We start from the raw sequence: 25748 nt of genomic DNA, 5'->3' as shown, positions 1-25748 counted from the left end.
ACACGGCCAAGGCAACAAAGGAGTGGCTCAAGAAGAAGCACATTAAGGTCCTGGAGTGGCCTAGCCAGTCTCCAGACCTTAATCCCATAGAAAATCTGTGGAGGGAGCTGAAGGTTCGAGTTGCCAAACGTCAGCCTCGAAACCTTAATGACTTGGAGAAGATCTGCAAAGAGGAGTGGAACAAAATCCCTCCTGAGGTGTGTGCTAACCTTGTGGCCAACTACAAGAAACGTCTGACCTCTGTGATTGCCAACAAGGGTTTTGCCACCAAGTACTAAGTCATGTTTTACAGAGGGGTCAAATACTTATTTCCCTCATTAAAATGCTAATCAATTTTGAACATTTTTGACGTGCGTTTTTCTGGATTTTTTTGTTGTTATTCTGTCTCTCACTGTTTAAATAAAGCTACCATTAAAATTATAGACTGATAATTTCTTTGTCAGTGGGCAAACGTACAAAATCAGCAGGGGATCAAATACTTTTTTCCCTCACTGTACTTTAGGAAAACTGCTAGACTGTTTGGGGACCTTTGCCCCATATTTCTGGGTTCTGTGCCACGCTCTTTTGCCTGAATAGGCAATCTGTCTCGGCTATCTGTGGTCCAAGTCAACTATCTTGTGGTTGGTGGGGTGGAAGGGTGGGTAAGAAAGCTAACACGCTGCATGTAGCACTCATGTGAGGACCTTCTCATCTGTACCACATGAGAGGAGAGGCAAAAAGTACTTTCACATTGCATTAGCTAGCTGCTTTAAAGGAGCATTTTCAAAAAGGGGGATTTGGTGGACAGTGTAATAGGGACAAATAACATCTTTCATATGTGTTTTCTGATAATAAAAGTGTCCTGTATTGCTGCTATACCACTTTCTCCTTCACTTGTAGCCCCTGTGAAATGATTTACTAATTATAATCTGGGTGGTTCGAGCCCTGAATGCTGATTGGCTGAAAGCCGTGTTATATCAGACCATATACCACTGGTATAACAAAAAACAAACTTATTGTTCTAATTACATTGGTAACCATTTTATAATAGCTATAAGGCACCTTGGGGGTTTGTGGTATATGGCCAATATACCACGGCTAAGGGCTGTATCCAGGCACTCCGCATTGCTCATAAGAACAGCCCTTAGCCATGGTATATTGGCCATCCACCCCCCCCCCGGCCTTATTGCTCAATTATAGTTTAGCCAAGTGAGTGGGTTTAGCTAATTTGACAATAAGAATGTGTACACTTCTTTATAGACTTGTTTCATAATATGACGTTATCTGGCTAAGCCATTGATCCCGTCTCATCTAATAGCCCCTGACGTTATCCCCTGCAGTTTAGCCGACCATACTGTATGATCTATTCTGAGACTTCAGATTAAACTAAATCAAGCTGGTGGTCTATTTAATATAGGCTATCTCAATAACACATTTATAAAGGGTGCTGGGTAAAAAAAGTTAGGAAGCCCTGATCTAGGTCACTGAATTGCGTCACATGACCGAGCGTAGAGAGAGGAAAAAAAGCAAAGACATAGGATTGTTTGTGTACATATTTTATTTATTTACGATGAAGCTACAGAGAAAAAACCCAATCTAGAATATTTACAAAACACCAACAGCAAGCTCCGCTGAGCTTGGGACAGAAGCAACTCACCTCCTTGTATTAAAAGGAGACATAATATTATCAATACAGTAATAAAATTATCCAAATCTCTTCAGCACAAGGATAAATTAGATTTATAATCTCAACTTACATTAATATGAGTGCTGGTGAGTTAGCAAGTCATTAAGAGTGGTATTTACACTGGTAATGAGTTGACAGTGAGCACACTATTGTTTAGTTACTCAATGTTCCCCATGAACTTGGTCATATATCCCACATCAAAACCTGCCTTCTGTTTCGAACATCTCTCCACACCATGGAATGGCACAACCACTTAAGTCAGTCTTATAGTCATGTACACAATAGTCCTATTTCTTCTTTAGCTGTCTTTCAACTTTGCTCCACATCGCATCACCACATCGCATCATGACGCAAACAAACCTTTCCCTGACGTCAACTCCTTCTTCAAGGGTTATAACACAAATTCTTATGTGAATAATTGTTTCTCCATGGTATAATACATACATCGCCCAGTCCCTAGTGAGCATAGTGCCCCTCCTCCCTGGGATTCTGGACATCATGGAATACCCTGTTATATACATGTATGTGTGTGAACGTCTGTCGGTGTACAGTATGTCCAGAATATGTTCAAGGAGGTTTCTAGGCACTGTTCAGAATTAGTTTCTGAAACCCGGCGGATTCTGGATCTCACTGGCCATCCTGAGAATCCACTTGTCAGTATCAGTGCCTGGGCTGGCCCACAGGAAGGAAGCAGACATGACCAAGTCAGCTGACTGACCTTGAGAGGAGGGACACACACTTAGTCAAACACAATCCCACCTTCAGATGATCTATATCGATTACTAATAAGAAAAACTACCATAATGCAACCTTGTTACAGCAAGCACTAAATAAAGAGTAATGTGTAATAGTTCAATATTTACCTAGTAAAAAAATTCCACGCAAAGTCCTTCCAAAGATCCTTCACATGACAGAGCACACTCCAGTCTGGAGAACTTGGCCATTGCGGTTAGCCGTTGCCCTGTACCTAAAACAAGGGGATGCAAAGAGATCCATCAGATAGTTACAGAGGATGGCGCAAAGGCTAAATCAGGGAAATTCCCCAATGTTTAATGGTCATTCAGGCACAGTGAATCGAGGCTAGTTGTCTTTTTAGGAAAATATGGGAGTTCGGGTTAGTCCTTACGTATTAAGGTTCGCAGGCTCAGAGTGGTAGGCGTATTTGCCCGTCTCTGTGAGGGTATGGGCGTGTGCCGGCTCGCTTTGGCTGATCTTTAAGGGCTGGTGGCTCTTCGTGTCTCTGGAGCTGATTGGTAGGGTTATTTGGTTAACTTTGGGTTCCAGCCTATCGGGATCCAGGGGGTTGTGGGAATTGGCGGGGGAGGAGACGTCGATAACCTGGATGGTGGGCATGTTGAGGGTCTGCGCCTTGACCACCAGCTCAGAGTGGGCCAGCTGCAGCTTCTTCATGTGATTGATGACCACGGTGGCGTTAAAGGCTTGCTGTAACGACACACCGACAACAGTTGATGAGAAACATGCTAAGAGAAAAAGTACTGTATGCGCTCCCATAGTGATAGCCATCATCATGAGTTAGGCGATGTGCCTTTATTTGGGAAAAGCTTGGGCATAGAATTTTTATAGTGGTCTTGATATTGACTTGATTATGAGTAATCAGAGATGTTGAATAACACCTAGCTGTTTACGGTATTTCATGGCCCTTAATCAGGAAAGAGATCAGATGTGTCGTAAACACAAACAACACACTGGGATTATGTCTAAAATGGGGGAGAGAGCCAGAACCCTTACTGAGCAGTATGGGAGGAAGGCTCACCTTCCACTTGGTCTTGGCAAAGTTCTTCTGGATCTGGACACTGACAGAGTGGTAGATATCCTGGCTCCGTGCTGTATTTCCAATGATCCTGAAAGCGAGACAACCGAAAAGAACATTGTAATCTCCTGACGGGTTTTAGCCTGAATCTAGCCTCGTAATCTAGACTAAATCCTGCTATATTTCACCTTTGTTTCAGCTCACTAATTCAGTCTGGCATTCCTGTCATTGAAACTGAAACTGTTTCCAGGCTAGCCTGAATACACCTCACACTGGACACCACAGAGAATATGTTGTTGTAGATGTTACAGACAAAATAGATGAAGCAATAATGTTGTTGATCATGACACTCACCAGGGATGCCGGAGAGCCTGCTCTGTAGTGAAGCGCATCTTCGGGTTCTTCTGCATCATGTTGCGGATAAAATCTTTGGCTGATTCAGAGATGTCATCCCAGAAGGGAGAGTCAAACTCGTACTGTGCCTTCATGATCTTAGAGAACAGTCGCGTCTCAGTGTCCTCATAGAAAGGGGGATATCCACAGAGACTAGAGAAACAAAATATTAATGCTGTGTAAGTTTGTGTCTTTAAGAAATGATGGGTCCCGTGTGGCTCAGTTGGTAGAGCATGGTGTTTGCAACGCCAGGGTTGTGGGTTCAATTCCCACGGGGGACCAGTACGGAGAAAAAATGTATGAAATGTATGCATTCACTACTGTAAGTAGCTCTGGATAAGAGCGTCTGCTAAATGACGTAAATATATTGTGTGTGTTTGTCTCTGTGTTAAATGTCCACAAGGTGGAGCTCTAACTCCACCATTGTAACAGTATATGTTGAGGGAACGGCCCAGTGCCAATAATGAATTAGCATGACTATGCCTTCATCATGCTAAAGATAACCCTTGATTAGACTAACAAGCTTGAAAACCAAAAATGCACTCTTGGCTGCAAAGACCTGGTCAGATACATAGTTTTTACATGCAATCAACTATACCTTACAGTAGACTATACATTTTTTAAAATGTTTATTTGACCTTTATTTATACAGGTTTTTTTCATTGAGATAACATCTCTTTTCCAAGAGAGACCTGGTCCAATACTGACATATCTGGAGGTCATCAATGAGAGCAATACTCACAGGATATAGGTGATGACTCCAATAGACCAGCAATCCACTGCCTTGCTGTAGGGTTTCTGGGCCAAGACTTCAGGGGCTGGAGGAACAATTCTCCAAGTTCAGTTAATTTACCTCAACTAGTGTTGTATGGTATTTGACAGGTTATTAGGTTTTGTAATGTCTGTGTTGTCTCCCTTATGTGTTTGAGTGTGGTTCTTCTGACCCAGTGTATCACCCATACACACAGTTAATTATCCGTAAAGGCCAAATGTCTCCTTCCTTACCCACATATCCTGGAGTGCCGCAGGCTGTGGACATGACACCGTTGTCCTCCATCTTGGACAGGCCAAAGTCACTGATCATGATCTTGGAGCTCTCATCCTGGCTGTAATACAGCAGGTTCTCCGGCTTGAGGTCACGGTGTACGATGCCATTCTGATGGAGGTATTGTACAGCCTGGAGCACCTGTTGGATGACCCTGCTGGCATCCTTCTCTGAGTACATCCCCCGGTCCAGGATACGGTCAAACAGCTCACCCCCAGCAACGCTACCGGGAGAACAACAACAGCCATTAACCTTGAGCCCTTAAAGCTGACTCAACCTAACCTTAACCATGAACTGATTGTCGGAAACATTGCTCAGCCTAACATTTGTGGATGACATATGCTCTTCAATCCATGAGCTTCTGCTCATGTTCAGGCTCAGCATTGGGAACATTCAGCATTATGCTTCTGCGTGTGACTTGAGTGCTAAGTTGCTGTCTGATCCCAAACTCAGACAGGCATACCATTGTGGCTGTCATTAAATCAATGGGCAATAAATATTATTTGTGGAGTTTGTGTGTACACAAGGGTTTTATAGGAAATAACTATCATAATATGTTCTACATTCTACTGTAATAGAAGGTAAAACATGTTGAACTTACAGTTGCATGACAAGGTAGTAATGAGAGCGACTTTCATAGAAATCCTCCAACCCAACAACGTTATCGTGTTTGATCCTGGGAGTGAGAAAATATAGGTAATGTTTAGAATGTGAGATGAAAATACAATGAAACATACAGTAGCTGTATGAAAGAGTCCTCCAATTTGAAATGGGACTGAATGACAATTGAAAGTTTTGAACTCTTACTTTCTCAACACGGCAATCTCATTCTCCAGATTCTGAATACTTTTCTGCTTCTTCTTCACACACTTCATGGCAAACAGCTTGCCTGTCTTCCTCTCCTTCACCATGAACACCTCGGAGAACGCCCCCCTGGATGAACACACAAACACATAGGCAAAGGGTTGGTTCCATTATTATAATAGTGCAATTACTACATAGGATCTGAGAAATCAGCTTATTACCCTATTAGGAAGACTGACATTTTCCATAAGAAAATATGAAGGGCACCGTTAGTCAGGCCCACATGGGCGTGATGTTATAAAACTGAGGTGATATTGTATGTGAAATGAGATACTGAGATGCATTTTCTGACATTAATCTTCTCTTTTCCTGTAATTTCATCAAAATTGCTACATTTTACTGTGATGTAGGCTACAGTTATTATGGACCTGCAGTAGGTTATAAATGTTTGCAATACACCGTTGATGGTTTCTATTGTTCTTCGGGTATCAGGTGGCCTACATGCACCCTTTGATTTTAGAGCAGAGCGAGGTGCAGGATATCAAAACAGAATACTGAGGAAAAAGGTCCTATTAAGGTCTAAGACGGGATTGAGTGGCTTAAGGGCTCATTCAATTTAGTGTTCTGTACAATTTCCGAGCTATCTTCAGCATTGTCTGGGATTAGCCTGATAATCCCTTACACAACAGAAACTGTGGCAGGCAGGCTTGAGGTGTGGACAAACGGAGCATATGCAGCCATCACAAATAGACCTCTACCCCAAGCAGCGACCAGATCATATATTGGATCATACACAACCTGGAGAGAGAGGCTGACAGAAGACACTGTACCGCAAAAGTGCTGCCCCCTTTCTGTTGGGTTACGCCACTGAAGAAGGTCTAAGGAACACATATGCAAGATGAGAGCACTGCAAGGTTAAAGGATTGAACTAACTTAATTCTAAAGATAATTAGCAGAGATTGCTTCAACTGCAGCAGACAGTCCCAAGTCCCAACGTGTCTTACAGCATGGACGCAGGCAGAGTTATTATGACAGCTGTGACTCACACCATCTCACATTGTCTCATTAAATTCAAATGGAGCACAGAGGTAGGCCCCAGGACGTAAGTCAGACATGCTGACGTCTTTATGTTCTCCCAAACTACACAGCATCTTCTCCCAAAGAACCCCATGATTCCCCTTATGACCCACAAGGGATATTATCAATCAAACAGCATCTGTGGAAATTAATTGGGATGCAAGACAGCTATTAGTAAGCTTGTTGTCAGACTTGTTGTCAGCTTGTTGTCTTCTCATGTACAGTTTGAAAACACAAAAGACAGACAGAATAAACCATTAACTGCTGAAATAAACCACGATAAAGGGACAGATCAGGATAGGGATGATATCTACATGAGAGACGGGTGTGTAACGACTGACTGCAAGCCTCTGTACTGTACTGTACTGTATGTCAGATTGCCAGGAAACTAGATTGTGTTTTTGTTGTGTTCTGTGGGTTTTAGCTTTATAAAGCCTCATCCTAGCCTCCCTAATTCCCTGAGATAGATCCTTGTGATGGAACATAGGAAGGAAATACAGTAGGGACTGCTCTGCGCTAATTTGTTATGGTGATATGTTTATCGTCAAACATCGTAGTCTAGAAACCACTCTGTGTGCATGCTAATTAAATAAATTAGGCCTATAGAGAGGAAACAAGACATAACACGGGGCCTTGGTTTACATACAGGGGTTTCACTGTACAGTAATCGGATCTATAGAGCACCTGTCCAAGCTTTCTCCATCCGTTTACCTGTTCTTTCTGCTCATTGATACTTATTCCAATCTGAGAGAAAGATTATCAGTGTCAGTCTGCCCTTCACCTGATCTCCCTTAGCCTGACACCTGCAAAACAAAGCTGACCCCTCCTGACTAGGCAAAGCTATCACCCTGCCCTAAGAGAAGAGAATTGTATAATTCTGAGAATATAATGCTACTTTTATACTTGTATTATGCTTTCACTATAATTTCACTATATTTTGCTTATTTTATACGTTTCTGTTTTGTGATATTTTCCCCAGATGTGATCTGTCACTTTTTGAAGTAGGTCTCTGCTGAGAACAAGTTACACCTACGTCACTTATCATGCAACAATAAGTCAAATTGCCTTCATTCTGCCATACATTTTTGCCTTTAACATCAAGATTCCATTCAGGAAAATTCCAAAAGAACATCCCTTCTTAGTTAAGAGGCGATGTTCTCCAAAAACATACCTGTATGTTCACACAAATGTTGTTTGTCTACATGGCTTCCTCTCTTTTCTGCATATCCAATCCTCGGTCCAGCCAAGTCTGTGTTCCCACAGTACAGTGACGTCAGACCTCTAGGCCGCAGTAGCCTTCACACCTTTATTTACCTCTGGCCCAGCCCCAAATTCATTATCCACCACCACCGCTTCCTAAGCCTCTCAACATGACAGTTTCAGTAAGACAGGACAGCTCAGTCAAGAACATTTGATTGACCCCATGGATTAAGTCATGGTGGTTGACACACTAAAATGAGGCTATTTTGACTGGTGCAAAATCAATGCACATATAAAATATTTATCCAACACAAACTATCTAAATCGTTTGAAACTGTTAGTTACATTTACTCAAATTACTTAGTTACAGTCGGTGGTGGGAAAAGTACCCAAATGTCATACTTGAGTAAAAATAAAGATAACTTAATAGAAAACTACAAGTAAAAGTCATCCAGGAAAATACTACTTGAGTAAAAGTCTAAAAGTATTTGCTTTTAAATATAATTAAGTATCAAAAGTAAATGTAATTGCTAAAATATACTTACTGTAAGTATCAAAAGTAAAAATATAAAATAATTTCACATTCCTTGTATTAAGCAAACCAGACGGCACGATTTTCTTGTTTTTTAAATTTGCGAATAGCCAGGGCACACTCCAACACTCAGACATAATTCACAATCAAAACATTTGTGTTTAGTGAGTCTGCCAGATCAGAGGCAGTAGGGGTAACCAGGGATGTTCTCTTGATAAGTTTGTGAATTGTACCATCTTCCTGTCCTGCTAAGCATTCGAAATGTAACAAGTACTTTTGGGTGTCAGGGAAAATGTATGGAGTAAAATTATTTTTGAAGTAAAAGTAAAAATGGTCAAAAATATAAATAGTAAAGTACAGATACCCCAAAAAACTACTTAAGTAGTACTTTAAAGTATTTTTACGTAAAGTACTTTACACAACTGGTTACAATAACTCACATTTTCTACAAGGCCATCAAAAACATCTGGGAAAAAATCTTTGAAGAGTTCTTGTGGAATTTTGTCAAGATTGTACCAAAGACAATCAAAATCCAGTTTCGAATTTGAAACTGAATGAATATCAAGCAAAATATGGCTCCATAGATGACTTCTATTGGCCATTTTGTGAATGATCTGATAAGCCATCTGATGTACCAGATGTCATCAGAAGGTCTAGGACTGATACCCTCAGCGCTGCCACAGTGACTTGTCTGTAAGACATCTACCTGTAAAGTAGGTCTCATGGTAATCCAATCAAACCTACTGCATGATATGCACCTCAGCCAGTGGATAGTCATGAGGGTCGCTCTCTCTTTCCTCAATTAGGTCACATGCATGTTCTAATGAGGTAGGGAAAATGGTCCTTTGGTAGGTAGGTGGGTGTGGGCTGTACTTACGATCCAAGAACCTCCATGAAGTCAAACACCTCCTGAATGTTGTCAGTGGTCTTCTTCCAGTCAAATTCGTCTTCTTTACGACCCATGTCTGCTTCTTTAAAAGGGATTTCTGTAACAATGGGAAAAAACAGAGGAATGTCATTAAACACCAGTTTTCAAAATCAAGTATAATAATGTTGCCTAGATTCCTACTCACATATGATCTGCAGTGCTATTGCGAAACCCCCAAATAATAATTTCTGTATCCACACCCATACACTCTCACAATGTCCTGTTGGATTATGACATTTCCCAGAGTCATGAGAAATCAACCCATTGTCTGCAGCCACACAGGTTAAACAGATCTGTATTCCATTGGCCCGTGTACAGCACACCATAATGCCAGACAGTCTGACAGCGTTGCCTGTCTAACAAGGCTGCTAAATCATTAGTTATCTGATTGAGAGATGATTGACATAGACAGACAATGGTAAAATCATTGAGCATCCATTATTCTCTATTACTCCGAGATGAACTCAGAGTGAACATCCAAACCAGCCGTAGATGCAATATCTACAGCGGTTTGCTGAAGTATTTATTTTTTGCTGTTCTGAATTAGGTAACTTGGCTGATCAACCCAAACTGTTTGGGAAAGATTACCGCTATGGTAGGCCTAGTTTATGCAGCCAAGTTACCCTGTAGCTTTGCCTCATTTCCGTTATATAAGAGATTACAAACTTCTGATCTGTAGGCCCTGACCTTGCCAGGAATAGTCACAGTGGAAGAGGCCAACCAAGCCAAGGACAGGATTCAATCATTTATGGAACATGTCCAGAGCTCTTGACAGAATTAACAATCAATTTCTACATGTGTAAAACAACACTTGGGAAATAAAGTGTAGCTGTTAGACCAAAGAAAAACAATATCCAGAACATGGTAACAAACAAGCAAGATGGTTTTCCTATGTGAAACTAGACAAACAAAGGGAACAATCTTGAAAGTATGAAGCAAATTTGACATTCATACCTCTCACATTTCCTTCCTAACTATCTTCTTTGGAAGTCCGTTCCATTAATATCCAAATAGACAAAACCATGATAGACAAATGAAAACTGCTCTGAACCTGTTAAGACTGTCAGACAAATTATCTGTCAAATCTGTCACTCAAGTCAGGTAATACAGTAGCCACATGACAAGCATAAGATATATATATATTTTTTAAGTATATGCTAAAGCCAAAATGTTGAATAACTATTCCACTCCTCTCATGTCTATAATTCTGGCTACTACCAACTATGATAAAAGATTAAGCTCTGTCCCTGTCTGGTCCCTCTCCCACAAGCCACCTGTCATGCTTTTATTAATTTGTCTCCCTGATATCACACTGTAAAGTCCTCTGTCTACCCACATCAATGTGTTGTCATTATGTGGGCATTATACAGCACAAGCAGCAACATCCGCACTTCCAGATCAGTGCAGGTTCAGTACATCCATGGAACAGTACAGTGTTCAGTGTAAACATAGAATTACACCATGTCATAAGATAGATATGCAGCTGTTATGGTACACACAACACCTGTTATGGTACACACAATTCCAGAATACAATATAATGACTATTTTCCCCCGAAATTAAATAAATACAGAGTATAAAATCCTTAGTATCAATCCTTGCTATCAGACAAAACAATCTCTAAACGATGTTGTAAATCGACTGATCATCACTTTAGGCTAGTTTAAAATCTTGGTAAATGTAAACTTTAAAGACAGTTCTCAGATGGTGTTTTTAAAGCTGGACTGCCTTACCTGAAAGTTTATAACAACTCAAGCCACAGGTAGTTTTGCCTTTAGGGATGCAGGCAGTCCGGTCAATGCAAGGACAACACTGGTAGAAAACGCCGTGGGAAAATGCGAGAGGACGGAGTGTTCTTTTGTATTTAGAGACCGACATTCGCTGGGACTTCGTACATCCAGTGTGTTTTTTTCTGTGCACTCAAAGCCGCTCGATGGACCAAGTTGGCTGCAGCATCACCTGCCCAATCACTCGAATTAGCCTGTTAAAAACATCTTATTTGACACTTTTCTGATTGTAATACAATCTCAAAACTGTTTTTACAGATACATTATTTAACTTGAGTTGTAGGTCTATGGACCTTTTTGATCTGAATGTCATCCACGCGCAGAATAGCCTATCATTAGGCAAAAAAAGTATTACGTTGAAACTACCTTTTTAATATGAAAACCCACCAGCTATATTCTAGGACGTGGCGGCAATTCTTCAATTCAGACCGAGAAGCAACTAATGGACCGACTTCCATGAATGAGACAGACCTACCCTGGAGGCAGTTTAGACTACCCTGGCGGAGCGGATTTCTCTTTGACTTACCAGTGAGCTACTGTAGGTGCTGAAGGTAGCCTCTTCTCTGACTCTCCTGCCAAAACCTCGTTGAGGACTGGACAGATTACCGTGTCGGCAGCCACGGAAATAACTAGTTTTTTCAGGTCAGAGATTAGGTCGCGTAGTTACATCCCCGTTAACGGCTCGGGGAGGGAGGGGCCCGGTGCGGAGATTCACAGGGGTTCATTTATTGAGCAGTGCAGTGATAGTCAGCACTGTCCTTTCGCTCTAACGTCATGTTGTTGTTTAAAGATTTGAAAATAAATACTGGGACCATTTTTTGTCAAATTGGTTATTTTTCCATCCATCAGTCACAACGTGGCAGGGTCAGGCTGTTAAATGTACCTTTAGATCTTTACATTTATATTTTCACACATACATGTGCAGTAGCCTATTCATTGCAATAGGATAGTGTTAGGATTTACTGTATCACTTTTCATCAAGGTGACATAATGCACATGTTGACCAAGTATTTTGCTATTGATGCATGCATCTATACTTTACAAAAATATAAATGCAACATGTAAAGTGTTGGTCTCATGTTTTATGAGCTGAAATACAATATCACAGAAATGTTCCATACCCACAAAAAGCTTATTTCTCTTTTGATATTTCACATTTTGTGCACAAATTACATCCCTGTTAGTGACCATTTCTCATTTGCCAAGATAATCCATCCACCTGACAAGTGTGGCATATCAAGATGATTAAACAGAATGATCATTATGCTGGGATTAATAAAAGGCCACTCTAAAATGTGCTAATTTGTCACACAATGCCATAGATGTTTCAAGTTTTGAGGGAGCGTGCAATTGGCATGCTCCACTAGAGCTTTTTCCATTTCTCTACCATAAGCCACTTCTAACGTCGCTTTAAAGAATTGAGAACGGCCACCCGGACAGCTGATGAAACTGTGGGTTTGTCTCAGGGAATCTCACCTGCATGCTCGTCGTCCTCACCAGGGTCTTGACCGGACTGAAGTTTGCAGTCATAACCTACTTCAGTGGGCAAATACTCACCTTCGATGGCCACTGGCATGCTGGAGAAGTGTGTTCTTCATGAATGAATCCCAGTATCAACTGTACTGGGCATATGGGAGACAGTGTGTATGGCGTCTTGTGGGTGAGTGGTTTGCTGATTACATTTTTTACATTTCAGATTCGATGTCAACGTTGTGAACAGAGTACCCCATGGTGGCGATGGGGTTATGGTATGGGCAGGCATAAGCTACGGACAACGAACACAATTGCATTTTATCGATGGCAATTTGAATAAACAGAGGTACCGTGAGGAGATCCTGAGGCCCGTTGTTATGACATTCATCCGCCGCTATCACCTCATGTTTCAGCATGATAATGCATGGTTGGCCCCATGACACAAGGATCTGTACACAATCCCTGGAAGCTGAAAATGTCCCAGTTCTTCTATGGCCTGCATATTCACCAGACATGTCACCAATTGAGCATGTTTGGGATGCTCTGGATCAATGACGTGTTCCAGTTCCAGACAATATCTAGCAACTTCACACAGCCATTAAAGAGGAGTGGGACAACATTCCACAGGCCACAATCAACAGACTGATCAGCTCTATGCGAAGGAGATGTGTCGCGCTACATGAGGCAATTGGTGGTCACACCAGATACTGACTGGTTTTCTGATCCACGCCCCTACCTTTTGTTTTTATTATCTGTGACCAATAGATGCATATCTCTATTCCCAGTCATGTGAAATCCATAGATTAGGGCCTAATGAATTTATTTGAATTGACTGATTTCCTAATATGAACTATAACTCAGGAAAATCTTTGAAATTGTTACATGTTTATATTTGTTCAGTGTACATATTTTTATACACTTGCAAAATACGGAGATAGCACTGCTATTGCCTAATTGCAATACGTTTATACATGCTCTCAATTTATGTTTATTTATTTGGCAAACAAATACATTTCAGACATTAAATATCAGTAATTATGTTATAAATCTGAAAAAATGTATCAAGCTTTATACCTTTTTGAAGTGTTTTGTATTAAGCTATCATGTGTCAACATGCATAATGCAAGCACAGCACTCCCCCCAGTCGTTAAGTCTTTTTGTTCGGTATCTATGGACGCGACCAAGTCGTTCGTTCTAAATGTTCTACTGCCATACTGGCTGGCAACGTTCTTATCCCTTGCTTGCTAGCTAGCTAACTGCGGCTAATTTACAGTCACGTAAAACAGTGCAGCCAGAAAACAACAAAATAGCTGTATTTGTAGTTGTTTAAGCTGTTTTCCAGTGACATTTATTTGGACACATCCATAACAATGAGCGATTTCACCTGGCATTGAAAATGTGCTCTCTCGTCAAAACATGGTTGTTCAGAGGAGCTAGCCAACAACACAGCTAACATAATCACTTCAAAGTGAAGCTGGAAAGACTGCAAACTAGCAGCACTTTGTTTCATTTGAGCTGTTTTCTATTGATATTTCTTGGTATATATCCATAAAAATGATGCTGAGTCATGATTTCGACTGGCTGAGAAACGCTGCCTGCCTGAATATTGAAACAAAGTTGCAAATGTCGGAGATACAAATCTCCGCTGTTGAAAACTAAATGTTAGTCTAAAAGAAATGTGAGATAATGTCTAAATGCTTTTTATAGTGGAGATCAAGTTTATACATTTCCTGGCTAGGTTGATGGGACAGTGGATTGCGCAGTTAGATGGAACAGAGTAAATAGGCATTTTAATGTCATAGATTTTATTTAGCTGGAGGTAATTTGTGGAATAGAAACCGGCTGGAATGAGGTTTTAACCAATCAGCATTCAGGATTAGACCCACTTGTTGTATAAAACAGCATATAGTAGATGTGAAGGGCACTAGGTGGCTCATACATGCCCTTGGCTTGACCCTTCACAGGCTTATACATGAATCTTTCATAGGCTTATCTCCATCAGGTGCTGATAATTTGATAACCTGTCATAGCACTATGCAAAGACAAAGTAAAAGCGATGTCAAACACAGCAACAATGCACAGTCATGTGTAATTGCAGGCAAAATACAGTAGAATATTGGTATAAATAAGAAACACAATGCATACAATCAATTTTCTTTTCAATGTTTTTATTGTAATTTTCAAAGATTTACAGGTTAATTTAATAATTAATGTTATTAATGTTATTAAAAAATACATCTATTCATTTTCACTGCAATGTATTGAGCGTTAATTGAATAATTTCAGCAAAAATCATTATGTCCCTGTTCAATGTCAGAACACGTTTTAACACATTTGAACATATTAAACACGCTTGTAATGCTTGTATTGCCGTTGAGCTTGTCAAACTGTCAGTATATTGGTTTAAAACAAGAGTTAACTGGTCTGTGAGTGAATACAGAACATCCATTTAGCCTCACAGGCTTGAGGACTTTAATTTGCTGGTTTACAGGTTTAGTTCATACTGTTGTCATGGGCACTGTCATTGAAACTTTCCATTTCTCTAGGTGATGATTGCCATTAGGGGAAATGTAAATATGGACAGATTAGCAAATTTGGCATATTAAATATTGCATGCTCTTTACAAAACCAGGAAAACAGCACTTTACATGAAGTAGCTCTCATGCAGTAGCTCTGTCTAATAACAATGGCGAACATGCATAAAGATAGCAGAATTCAGATATGAGTTGCTTGTGTCTCCACCCTAACAATGGGATTCGTTGTCCACAGAGCGGAACGGCAGGCTGTCAAGCTCCAAGCTACCATCTATATTCCTCTGTTTGGATTGGAGGATACAACTCATTATTTGAATATTCGATGAGGGTTGTTGACATCAACCGCCTGTATTCAATGTAGAGTGAGATGCTAGCCTCATGAATATGCTTAGACGGTCTCGAATTTCAACAGGGACAACTCCGATAGTTTTTTTTTTTCTTTCTCAAAGTTGCCAAGATGTCACGTGCATCACACTAATCAGTACACTCTTAAAAACCTAAGCTTTACGAAAGTTCTGTTAGATCAAAATAGCAGTACACTCTCATTGCCCCCCATACAAAAACTCCTCACTTGCTTAATAATTAAGGATCTGCTTAACATAGGCAGATTTTGGGCAGAGTAAACCCTCTCATTTCATTATTTTAGCACTATCTACTGAGTTTTTAAATCTAGAGCACGCGATATGGTTCAATGTGCCAATAAATCAGCACAATCTAGGCTACTTCTTCAGTTGTTCTAATTGCAGGTGTCTTGAAGATAACATTGGGATAATACTGTGCTAATGACCGTACAAAAAAAGTAACGTAAACTACGGCGAACTTAACAAAATGAGGATTTGCGGTAAGTGCCTGGGGGGTGACATCATTATGCTCTTCCACTATTGTTTCACAAGTGCACAATGTGGTAATTACAGTGCGCAGGTATAGGAGCAACTTAATGTAAAGTGTTATCCAAGCCATATCGAGATGGCTACTTGGTGGAATAGGATTAACCTTGGTTGCATATGTATATAATTTCCCTGTTTCCAGTTGTTTTGAACGCAGCCGAAATCATGCTGGATTGACAGCATTGCCAATGTATTCAACCTTTTCTGGCCCATGGTGTTGAATGTTTATCCCTTTAAGCTTGGAAAAGAAACCCTTAAACAAAGACTTGGACCACACACCCACTCCACTGAATAGCAGGCTAGTGGTTGCTTTGCAACTCTTGCCACTGATTCGTTCCAAACCACTCATTGTTGAATTTGCGATTTCCAACTTGTTGTGTAATGTTTATGTCCAATGAGCACCAATACGTTTTATCTATAATTTCTGTTCATATGGATTGAAAAGGATTTGCCAGTAGATTGTCGACTTGGTTCATGATGATGACTGCTTGTCTAGCTTGCTAGCTAAGATTTTGAAAGTATGATGTTGACATGATCTGTCCAATCAATGCTACGGTAGAAAAAAAATCCTCCTGACCATTGTTTAGGTCTGATCCACAACTTCAGAAAACTTTTGGTTGAGGTTATTGCTGCCAAAGGAGGGTCAACCTGTTCACATACTTGTTCAATTCAATAAAGACATGAAAAATTATAATTGTGTGTTATTAGTTTAAGCAGACTGTGTTTGTCTATTGTTGTGACTTAGATGAAGATCAGATAAAATGTATGACCAACTTATGCAGAAATCCAGATAATTCTAAATGGTTCACATACTTTGTTTCCCACTGTAACTCTATGGCAGCACCCAAATGGGCTTGAATTTTGCGGTGACGTAGTGTCCCCATGAGTGACAGAACACTGAGACAATCACGGCGCAACTATAGAACATTAGCAACCCCTATGCTCCATATGTGCAGGCCAGGCAAGTTCTTTCACACTGATCTCGACAAACCGTTCTTATATGGACCTCGCTTTGTGCACAGGGGTGGCAGGTAGCCTAGTGGTTAGAGTGTTGGGCCAGTAACTGAAAGGTTGCAAGATCGAATCCCTGAGCTGACAAGGTAAAAATCTGTTGTTCTGCCCCTGAACAAGCCACTGATCCTAGGCATTGAAAATACAAATTTGTTCTTAACTACCTTGCCTAGTTATATAAAGGTTTTAAAAATTGTCATGCTGAAACAGGAAAGGGCCTTCCCCCAACCTTTGCCACAAAGTTGGAAGCACAGAATCGTCTAGAACGTCATTGTATGATGTAGCGTTAAGATTTCCCTTCATGGGAACTAAGGGGCTTAGCCTGAACCATGAAAAACAGCCCCAGACCATTATTCCTCCTCCACCAAACTTTACAGTTGGCACTATGGGCAGGTAGCATTCTCCTGGCATCCACCAAACCCAGATTCATCTGTTGGACTGCCAGATGGTGAAGCGTGATTCATCACTCCAGAGAACGCGTTTCCACTGCTCCATTGTCCAATGGCGGCGAGCTTGACAACAGCCTACGCTTGGCATTGCGCAATGGGGTCTTAGGCTTGTGTGCACTTGCTCTGCCATGGAAACCCATTTCATGAAGCTCCCGACGAACAGTTTGTGTGCTGACGTTGCCTTTTTGGAACTCAGTAGTGAGTGTTGCAACCAAGGACAGACGATTTTTACGTACTTCAATGGCTGAGCCGTTGTTGCTCTTAGACGTTTCCACTTCACATTAACAGTACTTACAGTTGACCGGGGCAGCTCTAGCAGGGCAGAAATTTGACGTACTGACTTATTGGAAAGTTTTCATCTTATGACAGTACCACGTTGAATGTCACTGAGCTCTTCAGTAAAGCTATTCTACTGCCAATCTTTGTCTATGGAGATTGCATGGCTGTGAGTTCGACGTTATGCACCTGTCAGCAACGGGTCTGGATGAAATAGCCAAATCCAATAATTTGAAGGGGTGTCCACTTACTTTTGTATATATATATATATATATATATATATATATATATTGTGTATTCCATAGAGGTTTAGATGGTACTCTACACAATAACTGCTTGTTTTGTCACAAACTGAAATTGGGAAAAATATTAGAATTTTATCCACCAGGAAATGACAGAGCCATTTCTGCATATTGCACCTTTAATTGCTGTACACAACCCTGATTCAGTTATGCATGAATGTGCAATATCTGGAAAACATTCTAACATTATGTAAAGCACCTAGTTGTAAGACAAGCGTTTTTTTCACATTTATAACAAATGGCATAAAACCCAAAGTAATGCTCAGAGGTAAGTATTCTCTATTCTTACCACCAAATTAAACTAATCACCTCTCCCTTCTGCTGGATAATTGATATGGAGGATGAGGGTCCATATTTATCCTCATAAAATCTGTATGAGATCAAAAATACTCCAAATGGCACATGTAGTCTACTCACCTTGTGTGGTGGCTAATTCTGCATTACCAAATGAGGAGAGTTACAAACTTCACACACCAGTCAGAGTTATACTTAAACTACATCTTTAATAATAAGAGCTTTGCAAAAGCCCTTGACATCCAATGATGCACTATCTCTAATGAACCATTGAAAAGTGTCTACACAAAAGTACAAAGATCTTTTATAGCCAAGATACACCCCTCTCAACGTACATGACGAACCACAGATACATAGAATGGGTCACAAGGTTAAGATTTGTATGAAAGATATCTATAAAACATAGCAGACAGCAACTGCTGTGTCAACAATTTTCATTGCATAGACCAGTGTCTGGTCCTCCTACTCCAAACTGGAACCGTCTCTCCCTGGTACGGTATAGAACAGAACCATTAGCTCCATGTTATCTGGAATGCTCTTTAGGCTTTATTACCCAAAGACATCGTAAATCTCCTCTGTCAGTGCTGTCTCATAGAGGCCCATCCTCAGTAAGACACACACACATATGTAGACAATGTTCCATTCTGTCCTACTCCCTTCCTGATATTCTGCATAGCACCAGGGATATGTGAAAGACAAGCCTGACCTCTCCCCTCTCTGGGCCCCAAGTGACTGAGCCCTAGCTAAGGGAAAAGTGCAACTGCCAACATTCATTATCCAAAATAGATACATTCTAATGACAAGTATCTCACATAATTATGCAAATAAACATCTTAATTATCTATGTTACCCAACTAATTCTGATTCATCTGCCACACTTGGTAAATGTACATGATTTTGCAAGTAGAGACAATTGGCAATAAAAGGTTAGAATAATAACTAAACATTTGCTGTATAATCCTTCACCTGCCCTCTTTGTTGGACCTGCAAATGGGTCTTTGTTTTGCATTAATTAGTGAATCTTACAATAATGGAACATCTCCTAACTCATTAAGGCTGCAGGTCGGTTCATTACATTTGGCTGTTGAGAATTGGTACATTTCTATAATGAGATAAACGAGAGACTAATTTCTCTGCTGGTTGTTTGTGTTAGTTGTGTGGCTGAATGAGTTGGCCAACTTTGAGCTAACCTCTGCACCTCATAGAGCGCTAGCTCCTTCAATAGGTGACATAGCCTCTTGCGCCAACCAGTGGCACAGGCAAGAATCCCTTGATGGCAGGGCCAGCAAAAATGTAATTAACATAAAAGCCTACCCTATCTATATGATTGAGCACAGCAAACCATCTAACGTGATTTCACATTACAGACCAAATAGTTTGTGGGCCTACACATAATAACCCATAGGCCTATAACTAAGACTGAGTCTAGAACATAATGCCCTGTTATAACAGTAATAATCACAATAGGCTTGGCAACCTCTCACTGGTTCAGCCACCAGGAGATAGCAGGCTAGGCGGCCACAAATGTCACCATCTAACAAAATGAATTTACTTTAATTACTCTGCCCTTCTTAAAGTTATGTCCTCCCCATCCTTGACTTTTCCTAAATATTTCTAACACGCTATTGTTGTTAGAATCTTAATATCACAAATTTGTGTTATAAGCCATTTTAAGAGGACACGTTTTGTTTTTTACCCCTGCCATCAGGCCGTTGCAACTGATGGCCCATCAAAACCACACCAAAACTATATCGAAACTAATTTCACACACATATAATACCGTTAGCATAAGGACAAGATGAAATTGACAATAGTCTGATGGGTGAGAATATTATCAATTTTTCAATTGTATATGAAGAACCTGATGAACAGCGCAGCTTGAAATTGACACAAAGACAAGACATTTTGATGTCTATAGTACCAGAAAGAGAGTTATACAAATAACCTACCTTGCAACTCTTATAAATGACTTCCTGAGCTCTATTTCAAAATATTACTTTTTGGGGGGCAGAATTACTGATATTACATGATAGTACAACCCTAAATCCGTAAACATGGGCACCCACATAGATATTATCCTGACCAACTTGTCCTCCAAATACACCTCAGCTGTTTTCAATCAGGATCTCAGCGATCACTGCCTTATTGCCTGCATCCGCGGTCAAACGACCACCCCTCATCACTGTCAAACGCTCGCTAAAACACTTCTGCGAGCAGGCCTTTCTAATCGACCTGGCCCGGGTATCCTGGAATGATATTGACCTCATCCCGCCAGTAGAGGATGCCTGGTCATTCTTTAAAAGTAATTTCCTCACCATCTTAAATAAGCATGCCCCTTTCAAAAAAATGTAGAACTAAGAACAGATATAGCCCTTGGTTCACTCCAGACCTGACTGCCCTCGACCAGCACATCAACATCCTGTGGCGGTCTGCACTAGCATCGAATAGTCCCCACGATATGCAACTTTTCAGGGAAGTCAGGAACCAATACACACAGTCAGTTAAGAAAGCAAAGGCTAGCTTTTTCAAACAGAAATTTGCATCCTGTAGCTCTAACTCCAAAATGTTTTGGGACACTGTAAAGTCCATGGAGAATAAGAGCACCTCCTCCCAGCTGCCCACTGCACTGAGGCTAGGAAACACTCTCACCACCGATAAATCCACGATAATCGAGAATTTTCAATAAGCATCTCTCTACGGCTGGCCATGCTTTCCTCCTGGCTACCCCAACCCCGGCCAACTGCTCCGCATCCCCTGCAGCTACTTGCCCTGCAGTTACTTGCCCAAACCTCCCCAGCTTCTCCTTCACCCAAATCCAGATAGCAGATGTTCTGAAAGAGCTACAAAACCTGGACCCGTACAAATCAGCTGGGCTAGACAATCTGGACCCTCTCTTTCTAAAATTATCCGCCGCCATTGTTGCAACCCCTATTACCAGTCTGTTCAACCTCTTTCGTATCGTCTGAGATTCCAAAAGATTGGAAAGCTGCCGCGGTCATCCCCCTCTTCAAAGGGGTTGACGCTTTATACCCAAACTGTTACAGACCTATATCCATCCTGCCCTGCCTTTCTAAACTCTTCAAAATCCAAGTTAAGAAACCCACCGTACTTTCTCCGCTGTGAAATCCGGTTTCCGAGCTGGTCACGGGGGCACCTCAGCCACACTCAATGTACTAAATGATATCATAACCGCCATCAATAAAAGACAGACGGCTGCACAGTACTTCATCGACCTGGCCAAGTCTTTTGACTCTGTCAATCACCGTATTCTTACCGTCAGACTCAACAGCCTTGGTTTCTCAAATGACTGCCTCGCCTGGTTCACCAACTACTTCTCAGAGTTCAGTGTGTCAAATCGGAGGGCATGTTGTCCGGACCTCTGGCAGTCTATGGGGTACCACAGGGTTCAATTCTCGGGTCGACTCTTTTTTCTGTATACAGTTGAAGTCGGAAGTATACATACACCTTAGCCAAATACATTTAAACTCAGTTTTTCACAATTCCTGACATTTAATCCTAGTAAAACTTCCCTGTCTTAGGTCAGTTAGGATCACCACTTTATTTTAAGAACGTGAAATGTCAGAATAATAGTAGAGAGAATGATTTATTTCTTTCATCACATTCCCAGTGGGTCAGAAGTTTACATACACTCAATTAGTATTTGGTAGCATTGCCTTTAAATTGTTTAACTTGGGTCAAACGTTTCGGGTAGCCTTCCACAAGATTCCCACAATAAGTTGGGTTGAATTTTGGCCCATTCCTCCTGACAGAGCTGGTGTAACTGAGTCAGGTTTGTAGGCCTCCTTGCTCGCACACACTTTTTCAGTTCTGCCCACATACAGTGCCTTGCGAAAGTATTCGGCCCCCTTGAACTTTTTGACCTTTTGCCACATTTCAGGCTTCAAACATAAAGATATAAAACTGTAATTTTTTGTGAAGAATCAACAACAAGTGGGACACAATCATGAAGTGGAACAAAATGTATTGGATATTTCAAACTTTATTAACAAATAAAAAACTGAAAAATTGTCCGTGCAAAATTATTCAGCCCCTTTACTTTCAGTGCAGCAAACTCTCTCCAGAAGTTCAGTGAGGATCTCTGAATGATCCAATGTTGACCTAAATGACTAATGATGATAAATAGAATCCACCTGTGTGTAATCAAGTCTCCGTATAAATGCACCTGCTCTGTGATAGTCTCAGAGGTCCGTTTAAAGCGCAGAGAGCATCATGAAGAACAAGGAACACACCAGGCAGGTCCGAGATACTGTTGTGGAGAAGTTTAAAGCCGGATTTGGATACAAAAAGATTTCCCAAGCTTTAAACATCCCAAGGAGCACTGTGCAAGCGATAATATTGAAATGGAAGGAGTATCAGACCACTGCAAATCTACGAAGACCCGGCCGTCCCTCTAAACTTTCAGCTCATACAAGGAGAAGACTGATCAGAGATGCAGCCAAGAGGCCCATGATCACTCTGGATGAACTGCAGAGATCTACAGCTGAGGTGGGAGACTCTGTCCATAGGACAACAATCAGTCGTATACTGCACAAATCTGGCCTTTATGGAAGAGTGGCAAGAAGAAAGCCATTTCTTAAAGATATCCATAAAAAGTGTCGTTTAAAGTTTGCCACTAGCCACCTGGGAGACACACCAAACATGTGGAAGAAGGTGCTCTGGTCAGATGAAACCAGAAACGAACTTTTTGGCAACAATGCAAAACGTTATGTTTGGCGTAAAAGCAACACAGCTCATCACTGAACACACCATCCCCACTGTCAAACATGGTGGTGGCAGCATCATGGTTTGGGCCTGCTTTTCTTCAGCAGGGGCAGGGAAGATGGTTAAAATTGATGGGAAGATGGATGGAGCCAAATACAGGACCATTCTGGAAGAAAACCTGATGGGAGTCTGCAAAAGACCTGAGACTGGGACGGAGATTTGTCTTCCAACAAGACAATGATCCAAAACATAAAGCAAAATCTACAATGGAATGGTTCACAAATAAACATATCCAGGTGTTAGAATGGCCAAGTCAAAGTCCAGACCTGAATCCAATCGAGAATCTGTGGAAAGAACTGAAAACTGCTGTTCACAAACGCTCTCCATCCAACCTCACTGAGCTCGAGCTGTTTTGCAAGGAGGAATGGGCAAAAATTTCAGTCTCTCGATGTGCAAAACTGATAGAGACATACCCCAAGCGACTTACAGCTGTAATCGCAGCAAAAGGTGGCGCTACAAAGTATTAACTTAAGGGGGCTGAATAATTTTGCACGCCCAATTTTTCAGTTTTTTATTTGTTAAAAAAGTTTGAAATATCCAATAAATTTTGTTACACATCATGATTGTGTCCCACTTGTTGTTGATTCTTCACAAAAAATTACAGTTTTATATCTTTATGTTTGAAGCCTGAAATGTGGCCAAAGGTCGAAAAGTTCAAGGGAGCCGAATACTTTCGCAAGGCACTGTATTTTCTATAGGATTGAGGTCAGGGCTTTGTGATGGCCATTCCAATACCTTGACTTTGTTGTCCTTAAGCCATTTTGTCACAACTTTGGAAGTATGCTTGGGGTCATTGTCCATTTGGAAGACCCATTTGCGACCAAGCTTTAACTTCCTGACTGATGTCTTGCTTCAATATATCCACATAATTTTCCTCCCTCATTATGCCATCTATTTTGTGAAGTGCACCAGTCCCTCTTGCAGCAAAGCACCCCCACAACATGATGCTGCCACCCCCGTGCTTCATGGTTGGGATGGTGTTCTTCGGCTTGCAAGCCTCCCCCTTTCTCCTCCAAACATAACAATGGTCATTATGGCCAAACAGTTCTATTTTTGTCTCATCAGACCAGAGGACATTTCTCCAAAAAGTACAATCTTTGTCCCCATGTGCAGTTGCAAACCATAGTCTGGCTTTTTTATGGCGGTTCTGGAGCAGTGTCTTCTTCCTTGCTGAGCAGCCTTTCAGGTTTTGTCGATATAGGACTCGTTTTACTGTGGACATAGATATTTTTGTACCCGTTTCCTCCAGCATCTTCACAAGGTCCTTTGCTGTTGTTCTGGGATTGATTTACACCTTTTCAAACCAAAGTATGTTCATCTCTAGGAGACAGAACGCATCTCCTTCCTGAGCGGTATGATGGCTGCGTGGTCCCATGGTGTTTATACTTGCGTACTATTTGTACAGATGAACGTGGTACCTTCAGGTGTTTGGAAATTGTTCCCAAGGATGAACCAGACTTGTGGTGGTCTACACATTTTTTTCTGAGGTGTTGGCTGATTTTATTTTGATTTTCCCATGATGTCAAGCAAAGAGGCACTGAGTTTGAAGGTAGGTCTTGAAATACATCCACAGGTACACCTCTAATTGACTCAAATTATATCAATTAGGCTATCAGAAGCTTCTAAAACCATGACATCATTTTCAAGAATTTTCCAAGCTGTTTAAAGGCACAGTCAACATAGTGTATGTAAACTTCTGATCCACTGGAATAGTGATACAGTGAATTATAAGTGAAATAATCTGTCTGTAAACAATTGTTGGAAAAATGACTTGTGTCATGCACAAAGTATATGTCCTAACCGACTTGCCAAAACTATAGTTTGTTAACAAGAAATTTGTGGAGTGGTTGAAAAACAAGTTTTAATGATTCCAACCTAAGTGTATGTAAACTTCTGACTTCAACTGTATATCAACGATTTCACTCTTGCTGCGGGTGATTCCTTGATCCACCTCTACGCAGACGACACCATTCTGTATACATCTGGCCCTTCTTTGGACACTGTGTTAACAAACCTCCAAACGAGCTTCAATGCCATACAACACTCCTTCCGTGGCCTCCAACTGCTCTTAAACGCTAGTAAAACTAAATGCATGCTCTTCAACCGATCGCTGCCCGCACCCGCCCGCCTGACTAGCATCACTACTCTGGACGGTTCTAACTTAGAATATGTGGACAACTACAAATACCTAGGTGTCTGGCTGGACTGTAAACTCTCCTTCCAGACTCATATTAAACATCTCCAATCCAAAATTAAATCTAGAATCGGCTTCCTATTTCGCAACAAAGCCTCCTTCACTCACGCTGCCAAACATAGCCTCGTAAAACAGTTTATCCTGCCGATCCTCGCCTTCGGCATTGTCATTTACAAAATAGCTTCCAACACTCTACTCAGCAAACTGGATGAAGTCTATCACAGTGCCATCCGTTGTCACCAAAGCCCCATATACCACCCACCACTGTGACCTGTATGCTCTGGTCGGCTGGCCTTCGCTACATATTTGTCGCCAGACCCACTGGCTCCCGGTCATCTATAAG

At 41.1% G+C, this 25748-nt stretch overlaps 1 protein-coding gene across 3 annotated transcripts; it reads right to left on the bottom strand.

The window, feature by feature from the left end:
* Nucleotides 1-1519: 1519 nt before the first annotated feature.
* Nucleotides 1520-11919, bottom strand: camk1gb (calcium/calmodulin-dependent protein kinase IGb). 3 transcript variants are annotated; one of them, XM_014136013.2, is made up of 11 exons: nucleotides 11730-11919; nucleotides 9366-9474; nucleotides 5683-5808; nucleotides 5477-5551; nucleotides 4836-5098; nucleotides 4573-4648; nucleotides 3792-3983; nucleotides 3441-3528; nucleotides 2793-3109; nucleotides 2530-2633; nucleotides 1520-2384 (listed from the first exon to the last, which is right to left on the bottom strand). In XM_014136013.2, exons 2-10 carry the CDS (start codon nucleotides 9449-9451, stop codon nucleotides 2570-2572), a joined length of 1287 nt encoding a protein of 428 aa, XP_013991488.1. In that variant the 5' UTR covers nucleotides 9452-9474; nucleotides 11730-11919; the 3' UTR covers nucleotides 1520-2384; nucleotides 2530-2569. The 3 variants fall into 3 exon arrangements, with proteins under 3 accessions (XP_013991488.1, XP_045549221.1, XP_045549222.1); XM_045693265.1 differs by lacking the exon at nucleotides 11730-11919 and adding an exon at nucleotides 11150-11616; XM_045693266.1 differs by lacking the exon at nucleotides 11730-11919 and adding an exon at nucleotides 10371-10664.
* Nucleotides 11920-25748: the final 13829 nt, after the last annotated feature.

The sequence above is a fragment of the Salmo salar genome, chromosome ssa13 (assembly GCF_905237065.1).
Source record: "Salmo salar chromosome ssa13, Ssal_v3.1, whole genome shotgun sequence".
NCBI lineage: Eukaryota > Metazoa > Chordata > Actinopteri > Salmoniformes > Salmonidae > Salmo > Salmo salar.
This window is presented reverse-complemented; position numbering and strand designations above follow the sequence as displayed.